Here is a 21,527-nt window from a genome sequence, read left to right as displayed (position 1 = left end):
CCCTTTTCTATTGATGCGTGTACAGACAGACCGACAGACAGACAGACAGACAGACAGACAGACAGACAGACAGACAGACAGACAGACAGACAGACAGACAGACAGACAGACAGAGAGACAGAAATTACGGAAAAGTAAAAAAAAATGCATTTTCTTGTTACTGTGGACATGACCGATACAGAAATACCATTCTTTTCAAATTCTGAGCAATGTACAGACAAAACTCTTATTTTATATACAGGGTGGCATGTGAGGAGTCGCGCTGCGACGCCCGAGTGCGCGAATTACGCTTCACGCTGTATATAGATTACATTTCAGGCCTTCCCCTAAACTACCATTTCATTCACTATAAATAACATTATTGATAGCCTAGATTATAGCGACCTATCCTCCGACTTTGCATACCAATTTTCGTGAAGATACAACCACTAATAAAATGAATATTTGACAATTAAATTTTAGGCCTTCCTCTAAACTACCATTTTTCTCAGCGTGTATAGCCTATATTGTAGCGACTTATTTCCCATCTTTGTCTAGCGATTTTCATTAAGACACGACCACTAATAACATAAATATTTGAGAATTAAATTTCAGGCCTTCCCCTAAACTACCATTTCACTCTGCGTGATTAAAATAATTTATAGCCTAGATTGTAGCGGTTCATCACCCGACTTTACATTCCGATTTTCATTAAATTCTCTTCAGCCGTTTTCTCGTGATGCGTGTACATACATACAGACAGACAGACAGACAGACAGACAGACAGACAGACAGACAGACAGACAGACAGACAGACAGACAGACAGACAGACAGACAGACAGACAGACAGACAGACAGACAGAAATTACGGAAAAGTAAAGAATGCATTTTCTTGTTACTGTGGACATGACCGATACCGAAATACCATTCTTTTCAAATTCTGAGCAATGTACAGACAAAACTCTTATTTTATATATATAGATTTAACTTCTAGCTGAAAAGCAAGGAGGCTCATATCTTATAAGACGGAGTGGGAGGCACGTGACCCTGTGGCCTTAAAGTGCAGCTGCGACTGCTCACAACCAGAAAATGTAAACTTTTACAATCCCAAATGTTCTTCCAATATCTAACGCAAGTAAACAGTAATAGTGGACAGGCTACGACCTATGGTTTTCTTTTCTTGTGTGAAGATTGCTCCTTTTCCACTCTGCCTTAAAACCACGTTTGGCCTTCTCTAGGATTGTACAGGTCTCTGACACGGTGTGGCATGCTTGCGATTACTACATGGATGTCATCGTGAGGAAGAAGATCCTATTCCATCTGTGGAAATCTAATAAGGTGTGAGTGTGTCTGGTGAGGTTATAGACGGTCAGAAACAGTCGAACTCAGCCTGTCCCATGCATTTTCAATGCATTTCATAACCGGTGAATTAGATGGACAATTAATATGGTTTATACCCGCCTCTCTCATGAAGCATTGTTGTCGACGAAAATGAATTCAGTACCCTTATGATCCCAGAGGTGTAAGGCAAGGTCGTCATGTTTTGTATCCAAGTATGCACACGCTGTCACGTAAAATGCAAATCCACAATACTCCATTTTTTTCAGGCGTACATATAAAATTAGACATAGGTGTTAAGAAAAACAATCACTGAGTTTGTACGGTAGGTTAGAATATGTTCTTAAATGTTAGATCAGTATTGTAGTTGAGGACCTTGCCTTTACTCCCACATCGACCTTGATATTCTGTTCAGAGCTGGGTTTGTTGTATATTTTTGCACTCTTTCCTGTTCCAGCTTTGACTCTCAGCTGGAAAATAGCCTGGAAACACAAGAGAGTTAAGGAATGGTCGAGCGAAGACGTTATGGCCTGGTTTCTCTACGTAATAGAGGAGAAAGAACATAAGGACATCGTAGAATCTAAACTGTATAACTTCAACGTGAAAGGAGCCTCACTGTTGTATATGACGGAGTATGAATTTGTCGCGCGTGACCCCCTCTATGGTCAAATTTTGTATCGGGACCTGCAGAAGAGGTTAAGAGAAGAACAGGAAGGTGAGTACCTTGGCTATTTACTTTTGTTGTTATTGAATAATAAAATTAATAATAATAATAATAATAATAATAATAATAATAATAATAATAATAATAATAATAATAATAAAATACACCCGTGTGGGGATTTACCGGTTACCTCCATCGGGCGCGTCCCATTGGAATTGGGGAAGCTCGCTGGCTCTGCCGCCAGCAGAGTCAGAGGGTAGTAGGGAAATAAAATACCACCGTGAAAAAAAACTGGTCCCTTGCCAGGGTTACGGCGAAGACTGGTAAATGACCAGAAGCCAGAAAACATCTTGAGGCAACCTCTAGGGCTAACAACCCTAGTTGTAAAAGGATGGGTACCCGTCCAAAGCAAAGTCAAGTCAAAAAGCATGATGGCACAACATTTCAAGAAACATACCCCAGGGGGTAAATCTTCGGATAAATCCCTCGTCGTGATTCTGGGGGAGACTCGACATCATGCAAGAGACGAGTCGGAGCGTCTCGGTGTACCCCGAAGAGTCAAAAACTCAGGCCAAAATCTAAAACCTTTCTAGCAACTTTCAACATAAATTCACTTACACAAACTGGCAAGCTGAAAACCCTCACCAAAGCTCTTCACGAAAATCAGATATCCATAATGGCCCTGCAGGAAACAAGGTACCCAGATGAAGAGATTTTTGAATCCGAAGGCTACCGATTTTTCAAGAGCAAAGCGCAAGGAGGAATCCTCAATGGAGCTGTGATGCATGGAACCGCGTTTGCTGTTAGAACCAAGATCCTTAAATCGGTTGCAAATTTCGAACCTGTGAATGACAAGATTGTCTATACTCACAATTAAATGCGCGAACAAAACCTACGCCCTAGTTAACGAACATGCTCCTACAAACGATAAGAACAAGTCTGATCCAGACGAAGTTGATAATTTCAGGGACCTACTGGATGAAAAATTAAACAAAATCCCCAAACACCATGTCAAGCTTCTTTTGGTGACTTCAATGCCCAACTAGGTCGTGAACAGAAGTACAGGAAAGTTATAGGAAATTACCCTGCTCACAAAAGAACCAATCCCAAAGACTGGTGTCCATTTGCGAAAATCACAACCTGCAGGTCATGTCGACCCACTTTCGCCATCTACCCAGAAAGCAAATGATTTGGCGTTCTCCCGTCCAAGCTCTCGGAGAGTTCCAAATTGATCATGTTGCAATCTCCAGGAGAAACAGCCCTGAGATTATGAATGTCAAGGTAAAGAAAGGCATCAATGTGGCCTCAGATCATTATATGTCTCTTATCAAATTCAAACCAATTCCCGCAAACACAAGAAAGACAACCAAACAGATCACACGCTTCGACAATGATAAACTTCGGCAAAGGGTCGAGGAGTTCCAGGAGAAGGCTAGACCAAACGACTGTGACTTTAACAACGCCAAAAGTCTCCTTGTTGAGGCCGCCAAAGACTTTGCAGAAATCAAGAGAAGCAAAAAGCATGCCTGGTGGAATAGTACTTGCGAATCAGTCCTCCGAGAAAGACTCAATGCGTGGAAACAGTACAACTCTACGAAATTAGAAAATGATTGGGAAACCTACAAAACCCAACGTGCCCAAGCAGCTAGGGTGTTCAGAACTTAGAAACGAAAATACGAAAAATCTCTCATTGAAAAGGTAGAACAAAACTTTAGGAAGAATGAAAGCAGAGAGTACTACAGAGCCTTCAAACGCAAACTCACTGGCTATAAACCACCATCTCTATGCTTTGAGCATACAAACTCCATACAAAATACGGGGACATCACCCGAGTAGACAAATTCAAATACCTGGGTGAGATCATCATGAAAAATGGACTGGACAAAGAAGCACTTGAGGAGCGAGTACGCAAACTGGAAATAGCCTACCAAACATCCCGCACAATCTACAACAAAAAATGCCTTTCCCAAAACACCAAGATACGTCACTATGAAACGGTTCTGAAGCCAGTAGTTCTATATGCAGCCGAAACCCTGTCTCTAAATGCCAACAAAGGACTCCTTGAAGAACTGGAGAAAAGAGAACGCAAAATTGTGAGAGGAATCTTGGGATCAAAGTACAGGAATGGAATCCATCAAAAGAGATCCAACAAGGAAGTCTACAGCAAAATAGAGAAAATTACCGACACAATCAGAAAAAGACGGGCGCGATTTTACGGTCATCTGAAAAGAATGGACAGAAGAAAGTTAACTAAAGAAATCTTTCACTTTTTTGATTCAAACCCCAAAACCACAATTCCCTGGTTTAGAAATACCAAAGAAGACCTGCAAATGCTACATATCTCAGCTGAAGACGCCTTTAACAGAGATATCTTCCGCAAGAAAATATTGACGAACGGGCTAAACCGAGACAAGCAACCGAAGAGAAGACACGGTGCCCCTTGGACAGAGGTGCGTAAGCAGGCCCACTCACAAAGAATGAGGGAAATTTGGGCTCTAAAGAAGGCCAAGTTCAGTGTCAAATGCAACAAGACTTAACGTGGTCCTTGATGGCCCCAGCGAATTATATATATATATATAATAAAATACATACACTGTGTGGCCAAAAGTCATGGGAAGACACTGAATGTGGTGCTAATAATGAGATGCTCCTCCGGCAGCAATATGGCGAGACATCGACTCTACAAGGTGTTAGAGTAGTTGTGGAGGGATCTAAACTCACGCACCTTGCACTGCTACCCACAGTTGGTGCGAGGTTCATGGAGCGCACACCAGCATTGATAGCAACCTAAAAATGCTTGGTTAGATTAAGATCGGGGGATCTGAAGGGCCAATCATGGTCGTAACTTCACTGGAGTGCTCCTCCAAGCACCTGCGTACCACCACAGAGCGATGACAAGGCGCATTGTCCTGTTGAAACATGGCATCTCCATCAGGATACTCTAAGGTCAGAAAGGGATGCAGGTGGTCTTAAAGAATATCCACATAATGTGCACCTGTCAGCGTTCCTTGCAGCCTAATTGTGACCATGAGAACGCCGCCCAGACCAGAATTGAGCCACCTGCCGCCTGGACACAACTTTGACGACACGCAGGATCCATAGTTTCATGGGGCATACACCACACTCTCACGCGCCCATCAGCTCGATAGGGTTAACATTAAACCTTAAGTGATTAACAATTCAATTTACAACTGTATTTATAGGAGTAACCGAGTTTCATCGCACCATACCACACGCCGCAACTGTTCCATGGTCCATTGCCCATGCACGTCGTTGAACTCTGTGTCGAGGTGTCAGCTAAGAGACACGAGATGATCGTCGGCTGGTGAAGCCTATGCGGTGCAGTTACCTCCTTAAAGTCCTGTAGAAGTGGGTGCCTGATACCAAATATTCAGCTGGGTGGTGATCTGACTCACAGTACCCCGCCGAGCACCCAGTATGGTTCCGCGGAGGTGACGTGATGTCCGTTCGTTAAACACCTGTGGTCTCCCCGTGCGGCGGTTTACGCGGGTGAAACATTCTGTCTGGGATACTGCAGATCAACCCCCGACACCGTTGACCTCGGAAACCCGAATTCGCGTGTAATCTCCGCAATGCTATGACCCATGCGCCTTCGCCGATGATCATCCCACGTTCAAAGTCAGTTAACTCACGACGTGTTGCCATCTTCACGACACTGGTGTCTGTGACAGGCTGCTCAACTACGCCGCAACGCTCAGGGGATATGCACGGTACATTGCCTAACGGGACACCCCTTCCCGTGACTTTGGCCACTCAGTGTACATCTTAATTATAGACTGTTAAGCCTTTCAGCGTTCAGTCTGCAAACCTATGTAAATATATTAACCACCGCCACAAACCCCTATTTGTAACTAGTTCTGTAACCTTTATAAGTTCTATATCTTTTAACTTTAAATTTGTTATAAACTGAGTCTAACCATCGTTGTCGTGGTCTTCCTATTCTTCTCTTACCTATTCTTCTCCATTCGCCTCAGATGACCCCGCCAGCGAAGCCGGTTTACGCGTACAGATTCATCCATCGAGTTCATTCCTAACTTGGCCTTTATCTCCTCATTCCGATTACCCTTCTGCCATTGTTCCCACCTGTTTGTACTAGCGATCATTGTCGGTACTTCCATCTCTGTTATTACTTCTAACTTATGAATAATATATCCAGAGTCCACCCAGCTTTCACTGAAATAAGGAAAAGTTGGCCTGAAAACAGATTGATGTACAGATAGTTTCGTCCGGGAGCTGACCTCTTCTGAAGAGGCGTACTAGGGAAATGAGGAGTGAGGTAGTTTCCCGTTGCTTTCCTCACTAGGCCAGAAGTAGCTATTACAACCTGCCAAGCCCACTGAAATGCATGCACCCACCGACCCTATGAACAACATTTGCACACCATTCATAGGGGCTGCATAAGGAATTGCATTCCTAGCATCGCTCATACCTCAGTCACTTTCATATTGTCAAAGCCAAGGATAAGACAGAGACAGATCAATGAAAGTAACAAAATTGCTCTAGCCCACATCAGAAGACATAGTGCACTGTAAACACTACATCTCACCAGCAAAGGCATATAATAATAATAATAATAATAATAATAATAATAATAATAATAATAATAATAATAATAATAATAATAATGTCCACTTCTGTAGTGTAGTGATAAGTGTGATTAGATGCCACCCGCAGAGGCCCGTGTTCGATTACCAGCTCTGCCGCGAAATTTCAAAAATGCTACGAGAGCTGGAACGGGGTCCAGTCGGCCTCGGGAGGTCAATTTAGTAGAGTGGGATTCCATCCCCTCCTCAACCATCCTCGAAGTGGTTTTCCGTGGTTTCCCACTTCTTCTCCAGGCGAATTTCGGGATGGTACGTAATTTAAGGCCAGAGCTGCTCCCTTCCCTCTTCCTTGTCTATCCCTTCCAATCTTCCACAAGGCGCCTGTTCAGCATGGCAGGTGAGGACACTTGGTGAGATACTGGTCCTCCTCCCCAATTGTATCTCCCAACCCATTGCGTCACTCTCGAGGAGACTGCCCTTGAGGCGAGTCCGAGGGAAGAAAACAACCCTCGAGAGTAAACGGATTAAGAAAGAAAGAAGAGACCTAATAAAAACTTGATTCCCTCAGAATCTTGTACAATCAATTCACTTTATTCATTCATTTTGGATTAATACTTCTTTTCCTTTCTTTTCCATAGCTCTCATACAATGGTCGATGAAGTCGTGGGTACGGGTAAGTAAATTCCTTTATTGTCAACTTTAAATAGTTCTTCAATTTATGAACATAAATTAAAAGTAACACTTAGGAAATGTGTAAATATTAGAATTGTGCCTAGTCTGAAATCCATCAGGATAGCACTTCCTTGGTTCATTAAAATCTAAAGTAATTATTCACATTAAAAACAGCCATAAGTCTCACTAAATCTGCTTTCAAGTCCCTCCACTGCACTTAAATTCACTCGGAAAATTGTGAGTTCGAACACCATAAAAAATCCCTGAAATTTGTGAAAATTGCAACTCAATGAAAGAATGCTTAATCGCATGGAAACATACAGAAAATCCACATCGCACTATAACAAGCGACTGATTAGGTTTGCAGAGTGCTTTGGAACTCCTGGTCCCTCTGGATTGCAATGTTTGACGTGAGAATAGCGATGATAGCGCGCTGTAAACCTAAAGAGTCGCCATGTCTCGTCGTGACAAGCGTTTACACTATAAACCAACAACAGAGTGTGAAAGGGGACGAATGACAGGCGTAAAGGTGGACATTCGTAAGACCTATGGGACGCAATGCTACAATCAATCAATCAATCAATCAATCAATCAATCAATCAATCAATCAATCAATCAATCAATCAATCAATCAATCAATCAATCAATCAATCAATTGCATTTAGGAACGGCAACCAGGTGGCAGATACTCTACCAATTGTTTATCTGGCCTTTTCTTAGATATATTGAAGGAACTTGCAAATTTATCGAACATTTCTCTTCCTGAATTATTACAATCCCCTACTCCTCGTCCTATTGGCCTAAATGAATATTTGCCCCGATATATCCTCTTATATTCGATCTTTCTTTCTTTCCTTCCTTCTTATCTGTTTACCCACCAGAATTGGTCCTTCCCTCAGACTCAGCGAGGAATCGCACCTCTACCGCCTGAAGGGCAGTGTCCTGGAGCGTGAGAGTATAGTTCCGGGATACAAGTGGGGTGGGGGACCAATACTTCACCTAGACGGCCTCACCTGCTATGCCTTGTGGGGGGGGGGGTATGTGGAAGATTGGAAGGGGTGGACAATTAAGAGAGAAGGAAGCGGACTTTTCCTAAACTTAGGTAACATTCCGGAAGAAGTGGGGAAACCACGGAAAAATATTTCGAGGATGGCTAAGGTGGGAATCGTACCCCCTCTATTCAGTTGACCTCACGATGAATGGCGTCTCCTTACTCTCAAGTCTTCCCAGCCCAAAGTTGTCGACATTTTCGTAACACTACTCTTTTGTCGAAAATCACCCAGAACAGATCGTGCTGCTTTACTTTGGATCTTTTTTTCAATAATGATGCGAGTGTGGAAAGAGTGAACCAAAGGGAACCGGACACGTGGCAGATCGGGGAGTGGATTAGGAACAATTCTATGAGTAGGTAGGCACAAGTAGGGTTACCAACTATCACAATAAAGTAATCTACCTTTTTTGTCTCCAGTTTTGTGGCAGATAAGACAGGAGTGAGAGGAGATGTGATTTATTTGAATAAGTATGGTTGGAGAAGACACATACGTACGCGCCACTAGCCAAAAACAAATGTGTTTAACGTGTTCCATCCTAGAAACCATTCGGAATAAGGCACATGTCCTCATGAAGTTATCTGGTTTAGATGATCTTTCCTGTCATAATCCTGAACATCGATCATTTCTCCTGGGGCATCTGCGTATACGGAAATTTTCCGAACTGCTAGCAACCCTAGACACAGCGGAGAAACAGTGTAAGAGTTGTGGGTGGCATTGCCTGAGGACTGGTTGCACGCACTCCTTTGCGACGGATTCCCTTGTCCTTGGATCATCGGTATCAAAACTTACAATGATGCCTTGAACATGCACAGTGAAGTACAGACACCCATTAGACGATACTTTCCTCCTTCTACCGTTTTTCCCATACCTGTGCTTTTGCAGGTGGGAACTGTGTCGCACATATGATTTGGCCCTGTTTTAGAACTGGATGCCCTTCCTGAGGCCAGTCCTATGTCGACGGATGTAATCACTATTGTGTGTTTCTGTGGTGGTTGATGTGTTGTCTGAATGTGAGTAGGAGTGTGTTGGGACATCACCGAGCCAGAAGAATTAATCAAACGCGATTAACATCTGCGACTCAGCCGGCAATCGAATCCCAGACCCTCTAGTCTCAACGCTGACCATTTAACCAAGGATTCAGACACACATTCGACTAGCTAGCGCCGACTCAGAGCGAAACAAGTTCGGAGCCAGTTTGATCCGCGCTGTTGAGGCACGAGAGCCTGTGGGCGAGCATGGAGGGGAAGTGCGTGACGTAATATGTTATTCTCACTACACGTGACGAAATTGAGAATAATTTCCACGAAATTCAGGCATTATAAAATGACTTGCAGGCGTTCGCTACACCCTTCTCAGTGGCTGTGCAAGTGAACTGCAGGTAGAACTCATTAACTTGCAGCGTGATACTCCAGTGATAGATAAGTTTGTAAACACAAACATTTGGACTGAATGTATGTTCGTTTTCTACGGAGAGATTTTCTAGATTGCTCAAACGTAATGCCTAACTTAAGGCTATTGCAGCTTCCTTCCCTCTTCCTTGTCCATCCCTTCCAATCTTCTCATCTCCCACAAGCGTCCTGTTCAGCATAGCAGATGAGGCCGCCTGGGCGAGGTACTGATCCTCTTCCCCCGTTGTATCCCTCGACCCAATGTCTCACGCTCCAGGACACTACCCTTGAGACGGTAGAGTTGGGATCTCTAGCTCAGTCCGAGGGAGGAAGCCAACCCTGGAGGATAAACGGATAAAGACAGACAGAAAGAAGATTAAAGTGAGTCTTTATAAGAAAAATACCACTTTTTTATTCTGTTATGTAAAGATATAATTACAACAAAGTTTTACTATCTTACTCATGAATATAGATGGGCAAAATACAACACAACAGTTTCTTTACAACTGTTCTCGACTCGGAACTGATCTTTAAATTGATAGTACGCCGGAACATCCTGTTCCGAAAGAACAGTGTTCCGTATCGACTGCACTCTTGCGGGATTGGTCTAGCAACAACCTGTTCCCAAAGAACAGTGTTCCGTATCGCTTGGACTCCAGCGGGATTGGTCTAACAACATCCTGTTCCGAAAGAACAGTGTTCCGTATCGACTGCACTCTAGCGGGATTGGTCTAGCAACAACCTGTTCCCAAAGAACAGTGTTCCGTATCGACTGCACTCTAGCGGGATTGGTCTAGCAACAACCTGTTACCAAAGAACAGTGTTCCGTATCGCTTGCACTCCAGCGAGATTGGTCTAACAACATCCTGTTCCGAAAGAACAGTGTTCCGTATCGCTTGGACTCCAGCGAGATTGGTCTAACAACATTCTGTTCCGAAAGAACAGTGTTCCGTATCGACTGCACTCTAGCGGGATTGGTCTAACAACAACCTGTTCCCAAAGAACAGTGTTCCGTATCGACTGCACTCTAGCGGGATTGGTCTAGCAACAACCTGTTCCGAAAGAACAGTGTTCCTTATCGCTTGCACTCCAGCGAGATTGGTCTAACAACATCCTGTTCCGAAATAACAGTGTTTCGTATCGCTTGTACTTACCTGGATTGGTCCAAGAGCGACTCCAAGTGTCCTGATTGGTCTAGGTGTTCGAGAACAGGCATGTTCCTCTGGTTGGCTGATTATTCCGACTCCGGGCGAATGTGAGTGCCAGTTCTCTACACCAGTTTCGATGTTCTTTCAAACTAGTCATTTGCTACAACGAACAGCAGGTGAGCATCAAGGGTAGGGGAAGGAATCCACGAAATATGATACTGTAAGTGGCGTGCATCTTAGTCAGCATTCTGACAGACAGCGAATTCGCGCTGCGTTAAACCGCTTGCATCGTCAAAGCATTATTTTACCGCGATTTATGGAGGTTTGTATTATGCTAACCACTATAATTTGTTCATTAGGAGTGTTAGAAATATATACCGGTATATATGAAGGCGAATAAAAAAGTAAGTTACACTCAGCTCGCCGCGAGAGGACTTTGTGTGTCGTGACCGTGTCCAGTGCGGAGCAAGCTACAGTAACTGCTGACACGTGCGATAGAAAGCTTGGCATGGTATCTCGTTGTGTTTTGTGTACAGAGCGGGCTGGGCTCTTCCAGTACCGTTGAAAATGTTGACCGTGTGGATGGGATCTTTAGAGAGATGATGATGATGCTTGTTGTTTAAAGGGGCCTAACATCGAAGGTCATCGGCCCCATCTTTAGAGAGAACCGGCGCATAACACAGCAGGAAAATGCCAGCATGCTGAACATTCTGTATGGCAGTGTGTACTCCACTGTTCACCAGCACCTTGGATTTCGTAAATTGTGTCAAAGATGGGTGCCAAGTCTGCTCACATATGTTCACAAGGGGCAACGTTTCCAATCGTCACTGGCATTTTTGCGACGCTATTCTGCAGAGGGCAACGAGTTTCCGAGGAGAATCATCACAGGGGATGAAACGTGGGTCAACCACTTTAGCTCCGAAATAAAGAGAACATGGAAGGAGTGGTTGCACACACATCATCACCACGAAAGAAGGCCAAGGTCCAAAGGTAATGGTGACAGTAGCCTATTCCTTGACATCGACGGTGTGGTGCACGTGGATTTATGCCGGCTTCTTATTGTGAAACGTTGGAACGGTTGCGTAATGTAATTACAGAAAAGCGGCGGGGAAATTGAGCGCCAGTGTGATTATTTTGAACGATAACGCAACACCTCACACGACCCACCACACGTCCGAACTGCTGCAACGATTCAAGTGGGAGATACGGCAACATCTTGCATATAGTCCAGACATAGCGCATGCGATGTTAATGTGTTCGGTAAGCTGAGAAAGAATCTCAGTGGGCGAAGATCCGGATACGATGAGGAGGTGAAAGCAGCTGTTACATAGCGCCGGAGGTGATTTCTACGCACCCGGAATCGAAAAGTTGGTTGATCGTTCCAGGAAATGTTTACAATCTCTTGGGGATTATGTGGTGGTGGTGACTACTGTTTTTTTTTTCAATTTTGTTTTACGTCGCACCGACACAGATATGTCTTATGGAGACGATGGAATAGGAATGGGCTAGGAACGGGAAGGAATCGGCCGTGGCCTTAATTAAGGTACAGCCCCAGCATTTGCCTGGTGTGAAAATGGGAAACCACGGAAAACCATCTTCAGGGCTCCCGACAGTGGGGTTCAAACCAATTACTGTTTTAAAAGGAAGTACAACTAGGCAACCATCCTCTATATAACACTAATCAGAGAGGAAAAATGGAAGGGATCCGACACTTCGAAAAATGGTAACGGCTAAAGGAAGACAAGTGCCACGAAGGGCTTGAAAATGAAAGACTCCCTAGGCCTCCATACGTAATACCGTCGGGGTCAGAAAAGAACAAGAGTTGACCAAGGGATGTCGGATAGGCTAGATGAAAGTGAGGAGCCTGGCACAAGTAAGTGGAAGCAATGCCAGGACTCAGCTAAGTGCCCCGTGGTCGCAACCCACACTCCAAAGTTCACAGCCCTCGGGGCCCCTATTAGTCGCCTCTTACGACAGACAGGGGTACCGCGGGTGTTATTCTAGCGCCCCCACCAACAGGGGGAGGGACTATGTGCAAGAGTGAATTTATATTGTATGTTGCCATAGCCGTGTTGCCTATGTGTAGGTGGTTTCATAAATGGCCATAACTTGGAAGTGTAACTTACTTTTTGATTCGCCCTCGTAAAAGGATGGCAATGTCAAATGTTATTGAACTATGCCTAAATGTTCCATATTTTCCAGTATCTCCCTTCTTTTGTCAGATAAAATCCTCAGTCAATCTATAGGCTCTAACTGTTAGCTTGTTCTGTCTGTCGAAACTTATTTATCTATTTATCTATCTTCTTCTATATAAATAAAGTTGCAGGGGGTCTGCTGTCTGTAATTTCGTTTGTTTTGCCAATTTTTCAGATATTTATCCGTTTTAGGTCAACTCAAGACCGAATCGGTGGTTTTTACTTTTCGTGTTTGTTTGTTTGTCTGTTCCACCATGACGTCGAAACGGCTGTATAGATCTCAACCGAACTTCATATATAGAGTATACTCATCCCGAGAAAGGTTTTGATATGCACATCATTTTAAAATCTTTGAACAGACGGGGTGTTTATAGGAAAACCAGAACGGTTTTACTCCATTTTCTCTCATACTGTTGATATTCTGTAAACTCTGTGGACCGTACGTGAAACGTCTCTTCATTATAAACAACTTTCGTTATGTTCATAATTTACCTTACTTTTCACATGACGGAGAAATTTACTATTTTTAACGGGTATCATGCTCTGCATTGAGTGACCGACAGACCGACAACGAACCTACAGGTTACCATGGCAACGTCTCTGACTGCTTGCCAGTAGGGAAGTAACGTATTGCCATTTTCCTCATCATGCTTTTAAATTCGTGGATGTTCCTTGGGTAGAAGGCAAGAGAGGCGTCAATCGGTCTGTTTGCGGGATATTGGCGGAATATCGTTGGAGGTTATAACCGCCCTCGAATAGATTAAGTAATAACACAATTAGTCATCATCTTATCCGTTTACCTAAGAATTACTGCGCCTAAATTTCTCCTCTGTTACCGCTTTATTATATCCATAACTCACACCAGCATAATTTATTGAAGGGCATTTGATTTTCCAATACATTCAGTTGGCATCTACATACTTGTCGTTATCCGGCTCTCCTCAGTTATAATCCATTTTCTATTGATTTCAACTTTCTTAACTGTATTATTTTCTTCCTTAATTACTCCGTATGTACGCGAGTGCTAGAATCTACTGGATATATTTCCACCAAACTTCATATTTAGAATCCACCTGTCCTTGGGGTATGTTTTAGGGCAAACGTTGTTTCTAAATCCTTCAACTGACTGGTGGTTTATACGAAACCGAAACCGTGATTTTGCACTCCCACAAAGTATATACAACCAAACTTAATGGAAATCTACGTGCCTTAATGGAAATTAATTTCCAAACCGTTTTCCTCATGTGCATCATTTCGATACGAGGATTAATAAGGGAGATATCATTAACGGACCGTTTTTCGGTACAAGTCCCATCGGAGCGGGTGCGTGTAAAGCGTATTTCTTACAACTTGAAAACTACTGAAGATATTCGAACTAAGCTCTATATTTAGCATCTACCTGTCCAAAGGTAGGTTTTAAAGGTTCCCAGAATGGACTGGTGGTTTATAGGGAACCGGTAATGGTGATTTTACTCCTCCACAATATATACAAGACCAACCTGACTGGAAATCGACCAAACGTGATGGAATTCCATTTCTAAAACTTTTCTTTCATGTGCATTTTTTCGTCAGGAGAATTAATAAGGGAGATATCATGAATGGTCAGTTTTGCGGGTTAAGTCCAGCGGACATAGCCCAAAAGGTGTTGTACGTGGAGCAGATTCCTTATCTATCTATATAAATAAAATCGTAACGACTGTGTGCCTCTATATTGACTATTTTGGCGAAATATTCGCACAGCTACCCGTGTAAGGGGTAATAATGACCATCTGCATATTTTTTTGGTTTAGATTCCTGAAAGTCCTCATTTCTATCCTCCTCAACCAAAATCTAGATAGCGGCATGATCTGCCAGACGAAAAAGAAAACTGAAATTTGACAAAATTATACGTTTTAGCCAGTAACGGACGGAAAACTTCCAAGATCTTTAAATTTTTCACTTTTTATCTCCGAAGAATATCGAAATATGGAGGCAAGTCCTTCGGGAGGTCCTATCACATAACGGATTGCACAATCTCCGTTCAATTTGGTCTTATGACCTTTTGTCGTATGTGTATCCCTTTTACGTTTGATTTTTCTCTATTAATTGATGTTAAGTAAATTTGGACTCTTCACATGCATAATTCATACTTTCAACCACTTATAGGAAATATAGAATAATGAAACTCTTCACAAAAATTGGCCCACCCAGTAGCCATATGTGAGCCGAATGCTACGTATGTAGCTGTCACATAATTATATGAAAAGTAATGCAATGTGAGATCATTTTACAAAACCTTTACCCTGTTCAACGTTTATAACTCAATCTGACCCAAGAATAGATGAGATATCATAGGACCAGCCATTTAGGCCACTAAATCCGGCGTCTTATGGTAAAATCATTTGTTAATATGACGTACGTTTAGCAGCAGTTAATCTGTAAATGAAGGTCTGCAATATTGTAAACAAGCACATACTTTCGTATGTCGAACTATATATATTCACTGATGTCGATTTGTAGCGATCGAGAAAGGGTTTGTCTGCTATTGTAATCAGTACTCCCCACACCGACTTTGACTGGCAGTAGGAATGGGGTCCTTTTCCAACTCCTTGTAACTGGCATTAGTAAGGAAGGTCTACCATTGTAATGAATAGTTCACTTCTCGATTTGACTTGCAGAAGGCAAGGGAGCATGCAGTTTGGTTTAAAACTCCCCTACCCGATTGTGTTTGGTTGTAGGCCAGGGTGACCGCCATTATAAACAAATGTACCTATCTAAAATGTGACTGGCATTAGGCACAGTGGCCTGCTATTTTGATGGAAACTCACCAAATTGGTGTGACTGGCAGTTAGCTGGCTGGCAGTAGGAAAAGAGGCCTGACATTATAGTGATAACTTCACAACTCAATTTCCACTGATAGTAGGGTAGTTGCCTGCCATTATAATAGAAACTCCTCAACTGTAATCTGTCTGGAAGTAGGAAAGGGGGCAGCCATTGTAACGAAAACTTCCCAAATCGATTGTGACCGCGCAGTAGGCAATGGGGCCTGCAATTATAATGTAAACTTCCCAACTCGATTGTGAATGGCAGTAGGCAAGTGAGCCTGCCGTTACCATCACAAATACATAACAAACACTTTACACTGGAAACAGCGTGTGGGGACCTCCCCATGCTGTTTCTCGGATAACGCTAAGAGACATGCAATTTTAAATAAACCTTATTTACTGCATGTACAATATTTACTTCAATGTTCGAATACAGTGTAGAATACCGTAGCGAAGCACGGGTACATTTTCTAGTAAGTAAATAAAAATGTATAAAATACCTCCAAAATAAAACATTAAACAACAGAACAAACCTAAAAGTAATTTAATTCAATTAAGGTATCTCAGATTTCATTAATAACCAATTTGTTGTGATAAAGCCTTGTTTTAAATGTTTTCCAGAGACATGGAACTAGCAGCGAGAAAGCAACTGTCGAATTAGCATTTATGAGGTTCGTTGATATTTTCTAATTCCCCACTGCCTAAACCTTTCGCTCTTATTCGGAACATGGTAATTTTACGAAATTAATGATGTGTCGAGTCGAATATTTTAATTCGTTTAACGCGAGTCAAACATATATTCGTGTGACTTTCTATTGTCTCGAGGAAAGAAATCGAAGGATATCCAGATGAATCATGGCCGACGGAGATAAGACCTCACTCGCTCCCCCAGTCGCCCGAGTCAGTGACACGAACTCGCCCGAATTATCCCGAGTGAGATCGAGTGCTCTCTTTTCATAGTGTGATCCATTATTTCTTATATATGCCGGGAAGGGAACTCGAATTTAATTTCGAGTATTCATTCAATTATAAAAGGAATGGTTGTTTACTTTTACTTGTTGATGTGCTGGTGTTTTATAGTTGAATGTTTTTACGTCTTACCTCGAGAAAATAAGAAATATATTGTGTGGGATTTTTTTAAAAAACTGGGGATAATAGAGTGCAGGTCTCCATATGTGATATGAGTAATTTTTTGTACAAACGGATGGAAAATCAGTGCTGTTTTCAACTCGGAAACTTTGCACGAGTCATGAAACTGCCCAGAGTACGATGACGCGGTCTGGTTGTTATTGTCATCGGATCCGGAAGTGGTTCGGGGCGTGGTCTTGGTGCGGCAAGGAGATCTTCTACTAGTGATTGGATGGCCAGGATCAATCTTTTGTATCATGTAAAAGTAGGGGAAAGCTGAGGTCTATTTAGGCATGTGAGAAAACTGCGGAGAGGACTTGACTTAAAACAGGGAAAGAGAGGAGATATAAGTTTTGTGGAACGTTGTTGACCTACAAACTGTGGAGTGCTTAGTCACTTGGTATTTTATCACTTTTGGCGGCTTGGCGTCTTATATGTTGGTAAAAACTATGGAGTACTGCGTCTCAGCTTTTCCATAATTTATGTTCTGGAAGAGCAAGCGTGTGTTGCTCGAGTGAATGTACCTTTAAACCAAGTGTTAGAGTCAGTGAACGCAGAATCATAAAGGTAGGGTATCAATGTAACATAACAGGTGCCAATAATGGAAATATGCAAGCTGTGTTGATACACATAGACAGTGAAGGTTATTCACCAATATGCTAAGTAATGAACTTTCATCGGACTAACTGCAAAAGGTAGCTTGGTCCACGCTTTTGGTTTCCCACTGTTCTTGTTGTTGTTGTTGTTGTTGTAAGTATGGAGTCTTCCAGCGGTATTTTGTAAGTGTATTTTATATATATATTGGTGTGTTGGTGAAGTGCCCATACACGGATGTGCTTTAGAATATAATTAGTTATTTTAGAATCAGTGGAGTTGTTGTTGAACGTAGATGCAGTTCCTACACTTAGTCGTTTCCAGAAAGTTAGGTAAGACCTGAAGCAGATGTACCAGCAAACAGCTTTATGTACACGCCCTGGGAAAGAGAATTGTCATGCTTTATCAAAATTCGAGGGATCCTTTTTGGTGACCTTTGGCGCTCATACTACGGACACATAGATTTATTATTTTTATTAATGTATTTTAATTTATTTCAGTTAATTCATTCATGTATAATAATATTTCAAGCTCAGATCCGTAGTGTCTAATACTAACGGCATAAATAAAGCAGTGCAGTCTAGATTGAACGAACAATCCAGAATTGTACTACAACTCGGATTCAAGTAAACTAAGACTTCTTTTCCACATCGCAAGAGGAAAATACATCGCTTCAAGATAATGCAGAACCTCGTCCAAAACGCCAGAGACAAAAATTTCATTGATGGATGTCGTCTAATTTACCACCATCGTGTACCTTAATGAAAGGAACGCTATCATGCTTTATTACTATGTTAAGTGGAACCAGCTGCGATTAATTCGAATAATGCGAATAATTCCTCCTGCAAAAAAGAATCAAAAGGTATTGTTGAAGCTATACTAGATATGATAATTTTAGATTATCAGCCCCTAAAAATTGTAGAAAATGTGGATTTCAAACGTTAGCTCAGAAACTCAAACCTGACTATACGCTACCCACTCGAAAAGTATTGTCAGATAAAATGCTCGATGACAGATAGAGTACATGCTCAGAAGCTCTCAGGCAAAAACTACAAATGGTGGAAAATGTATCAGTAACAACTGATATTTGGGCGTCTGATAGCAACAAATGCTATATATCCCTAATAGGTCATTTAATCCACAACTGTAAATTGGACTCGTCGGTTTTGTCCATTACGGATTTGCCTTCAGAACACACGTCTCTTATCATTGCCAACGCTACACGATCAATTGCAGAGGAGTGTCAAGTATACAGTAAAACTGAATCATGAATTGTTAAAAGGGCGTAAGTCCACATTGAACCTAGTTCTGAGAAAAAGTGTTTGTACCCTGCGTTATTGCATTATGGAAGCGAACACCTCTTTTAATAAGTTTGTCCACTTCTGACCGACCTATACAGCTCCAAAAATTGAATATAAAGTTCATTTTTATACAGTTCGTTATTTTTAAAGTGCATTGACTTAAGTACTTCTAGCAATTTATTAAGTTTTGCTTGTTGTATTTGCATTTAAAGAGTGCCATTCTTTGAAAATTAGCCTTTATTTGGGATATTAAACAAAGTATTTATAGGTAATTGTAGCAAATAATGCGTTTCCATTAACGGAAACACAGTCAATCCCTGAAGAATAAAAAACAAACGATTTTTGAAAGTATGAATTTTATCTAAGCCAACAAGTATTTACATTATCACATACTAATACTGAAATATCACCAGAAGAGAGAAATAAATCAAGAAAAATTTACATTAGCCAATCCTCCTTAATATCAGTATAGAATGTTTTTAGAGTTACCTTCTTTACTCTTTTAAAACTGGCCATTAAAATCCAGGATAGTATAATCAGTTTTCATCACCCCCATCCACCAAACCAACCACATTGTTCCAATTCAGAATATCTTTATAAAATCGTCTTCCTCCTTATCCTCCGTAATGTATGGTAGGAGCTGTTCAATTTCCTTCAACTTTTTAGTGTGGATGGGAACAGAACCCCCAAGGTAGGCCAATTTATGTGGAAGTGTAATGTCTCCTACACCTGGCTGAATGAGCTTAAATGCCTGTTCCGCAATAACTCGCAATGTAGGGAGAGAAAATAACACATCCAGGACTTACTACCTTTTAGCATTCCATGAAAGAACTGACTACCCTGAATAAGCTCGATATTGTCAGGGTTTTAATGCCTTTCAACAATAAAGGATGAGTATAATCCAGAGCAACAGATTCATATATATAAGTGAAAAACGCCAAAATGTGGACTTATGCCCTTTAAGGAATTCACGATTCAATTCCAGCTGTTGTTACAGATAATACAGCAGCATGAAAAAGGAATTAAATGACTTCTTGCGCAAACGTAACCACTATTGTGTTGCCCATGAGTTGAATTTCACTGTTAAAGATTGCATAGTAAAAGACATTGACGGAAATAATCATTTAAAAATTATCAGTTGATTGAACTTATCACCAAATGTCGGTCTATAGTTTAACATTTCAAGCACAGCGGTAAAATCATCTTACAAATTAAAACAGATTCAAAAGCAAATGGCCCTTGAAGAACTTCAACTGAAACAGGACGTGCCCACAAGATGGAACGCAACTTTATATATGTTGGAAAGATTGCTAAATGTAAAGTTTCCTTTGTCAGAAACATTACCACTCATACAGTCACCAACGTCTAACTTAGATTATTCCGAATGGCTTATACTAGAAGACATAACTGCTCTCTTAAGTCCTGTGGAAAAGACGACTGTAATCCTATGTGGAGAATCTTACCCGACTTTATCTTGTGTGATCCTGCTAATAAGTGGACTGCAAAACACAGTAAATGAAAAGAAAACTCGAACAGATGTAGGAAGATATTTACAAAAATCATTAGTTGAGGTGCTCGACAAACGGCTAAATGTCTACGAAAACAACAGAACGGTGTCGAACTCAACCTTCCTTGATCCTCGCTTCAATAAAAAAGGCCTTGGCTTAGAGTCGAACGCAGATAATGCTCAGAAGTGGGCGATCGAAGAACTTGTGGCAGATAATCAACCCATAGTCACGCACACATAGCAAGTGCAATCTACAGAATCTACACCAACAGAAAACGACGAAGATGACCTTGGGGAAATATTGGAAAAAAGATTAATCAAATAACAACTCAACAAACTCCGGCTTCTTCAGATTCAATGATGGTGAAACAATACCTGGAATTACCATATATAGACAGGAAATTTTGGGGGGACAGGAAAAACATTTTTCTTCTCTTTACAAATTGGCTTGTAAGTACTTGTATACCCGCGACATCGGGCGCCTCTGAAAGATTATTTTCCTAGGTTGGTATGGTCACAAATGAGCGACGAAATAGATTGTCACCAAAGAAGTTGGACAAAATTTTATGTCTCAATAGTTGGTGTGCTGCAGCCTACAGGAAAACATATTGCGATTACAACAAAAACATCACGCTCGATTTTTGTTAGGAAGTGTGCGTAATAGTATTAAATTTCTTCATTTTTGCTTATTTATTTAAAGTTTTCCTTTAGTTTTAGTACATATCGTACCAGGAAGGCATAGCCCTGGGACATATAAATTACAAATTTTATTTTCTAGTATACAATTCAGTTCCGATACGTGAACAGCTGTGCGAGAGAATGTTCTCGTACCTACTGCACTCCACGAGCGAGAACGCAAGTCAAGCAAGGTCAAGTGACGTCACCGCCGCTTGCAGCTTACTTCACCTACAGAAGTTTCTCAGCTATTTTCATGAACTTTTTAATGCCTGGATCGATTAACACGAGACCTATGCTGAACTCTAGCCAATGTTCTGGAAACAAAACCCTGCAAATTTGAAATCAATCCATCCAGCGGTTTCCGAAATATGACAATTTAAAGTTTGGGGAGAACTCGCCCCTCATCACCTGATTCCAAGCGCTGCCCACCAGACGTGTATATATAGGCCACTGGGCCAAGGCCATAGCCAGTGCAGTCCCGTGTACAGACTAGTGTGTGTGTGCACAGTGTGT

At 41.8% G+C, this 21,527-nt stretch overlaps 1 protein-coding gene across 4 annotated transcripts in view; it reads left to right on the top strand.

The window, feature by feature from the left end:
- Positions 1–21,527, top strand: part of LOC136867469 (ETS-related transcription factor Elf-5) — a 142,946-nt gene that overhangs the window by 60,880 nt on the left and 60,539 nt on the right. For 2 of the 4 annotated variants that reach the window (XM_068227101.1, XM_068227099.1), the window contains exons 1-2: positions 1,779–2,033; positions 7,186–7,220. In XM_068227101.1, coding sequence (XP_068083202.1) covers positions 1,844–2,033; positions 7,186–7,220 — 225 coding nt within the window. In that variant the 5' untranslated portion in view covers positions 1,779–1,843. Of the gene's footprint in view, positions 1–1,778; positions 2,034–7,185; positions 7,221–21,527 lie in introns of those variants that run through there. The other 2 variants (XM_068227100.1, XM_067144677.2) reach the window with 1 other exon arrangement.

The sequence above is a fragment of the Anabrus simplex genome, chromosome 3, assembly GCF_040414725.1.
Source record: "Anabrus simplex isolate iqAnaSimp1 chromosome 3, ASM4041472v1, whole genome shotgun sequence".
Lineage (NCBI taxonomy): Eukaryota > Metazoa > Arthropoda > Insecta > Orthoptera > Tettigoniidae > Anabrus > Anabrus simplex.
This window is presented reverse-complemented; position numbering and strand designations above follow the sequence as displayed.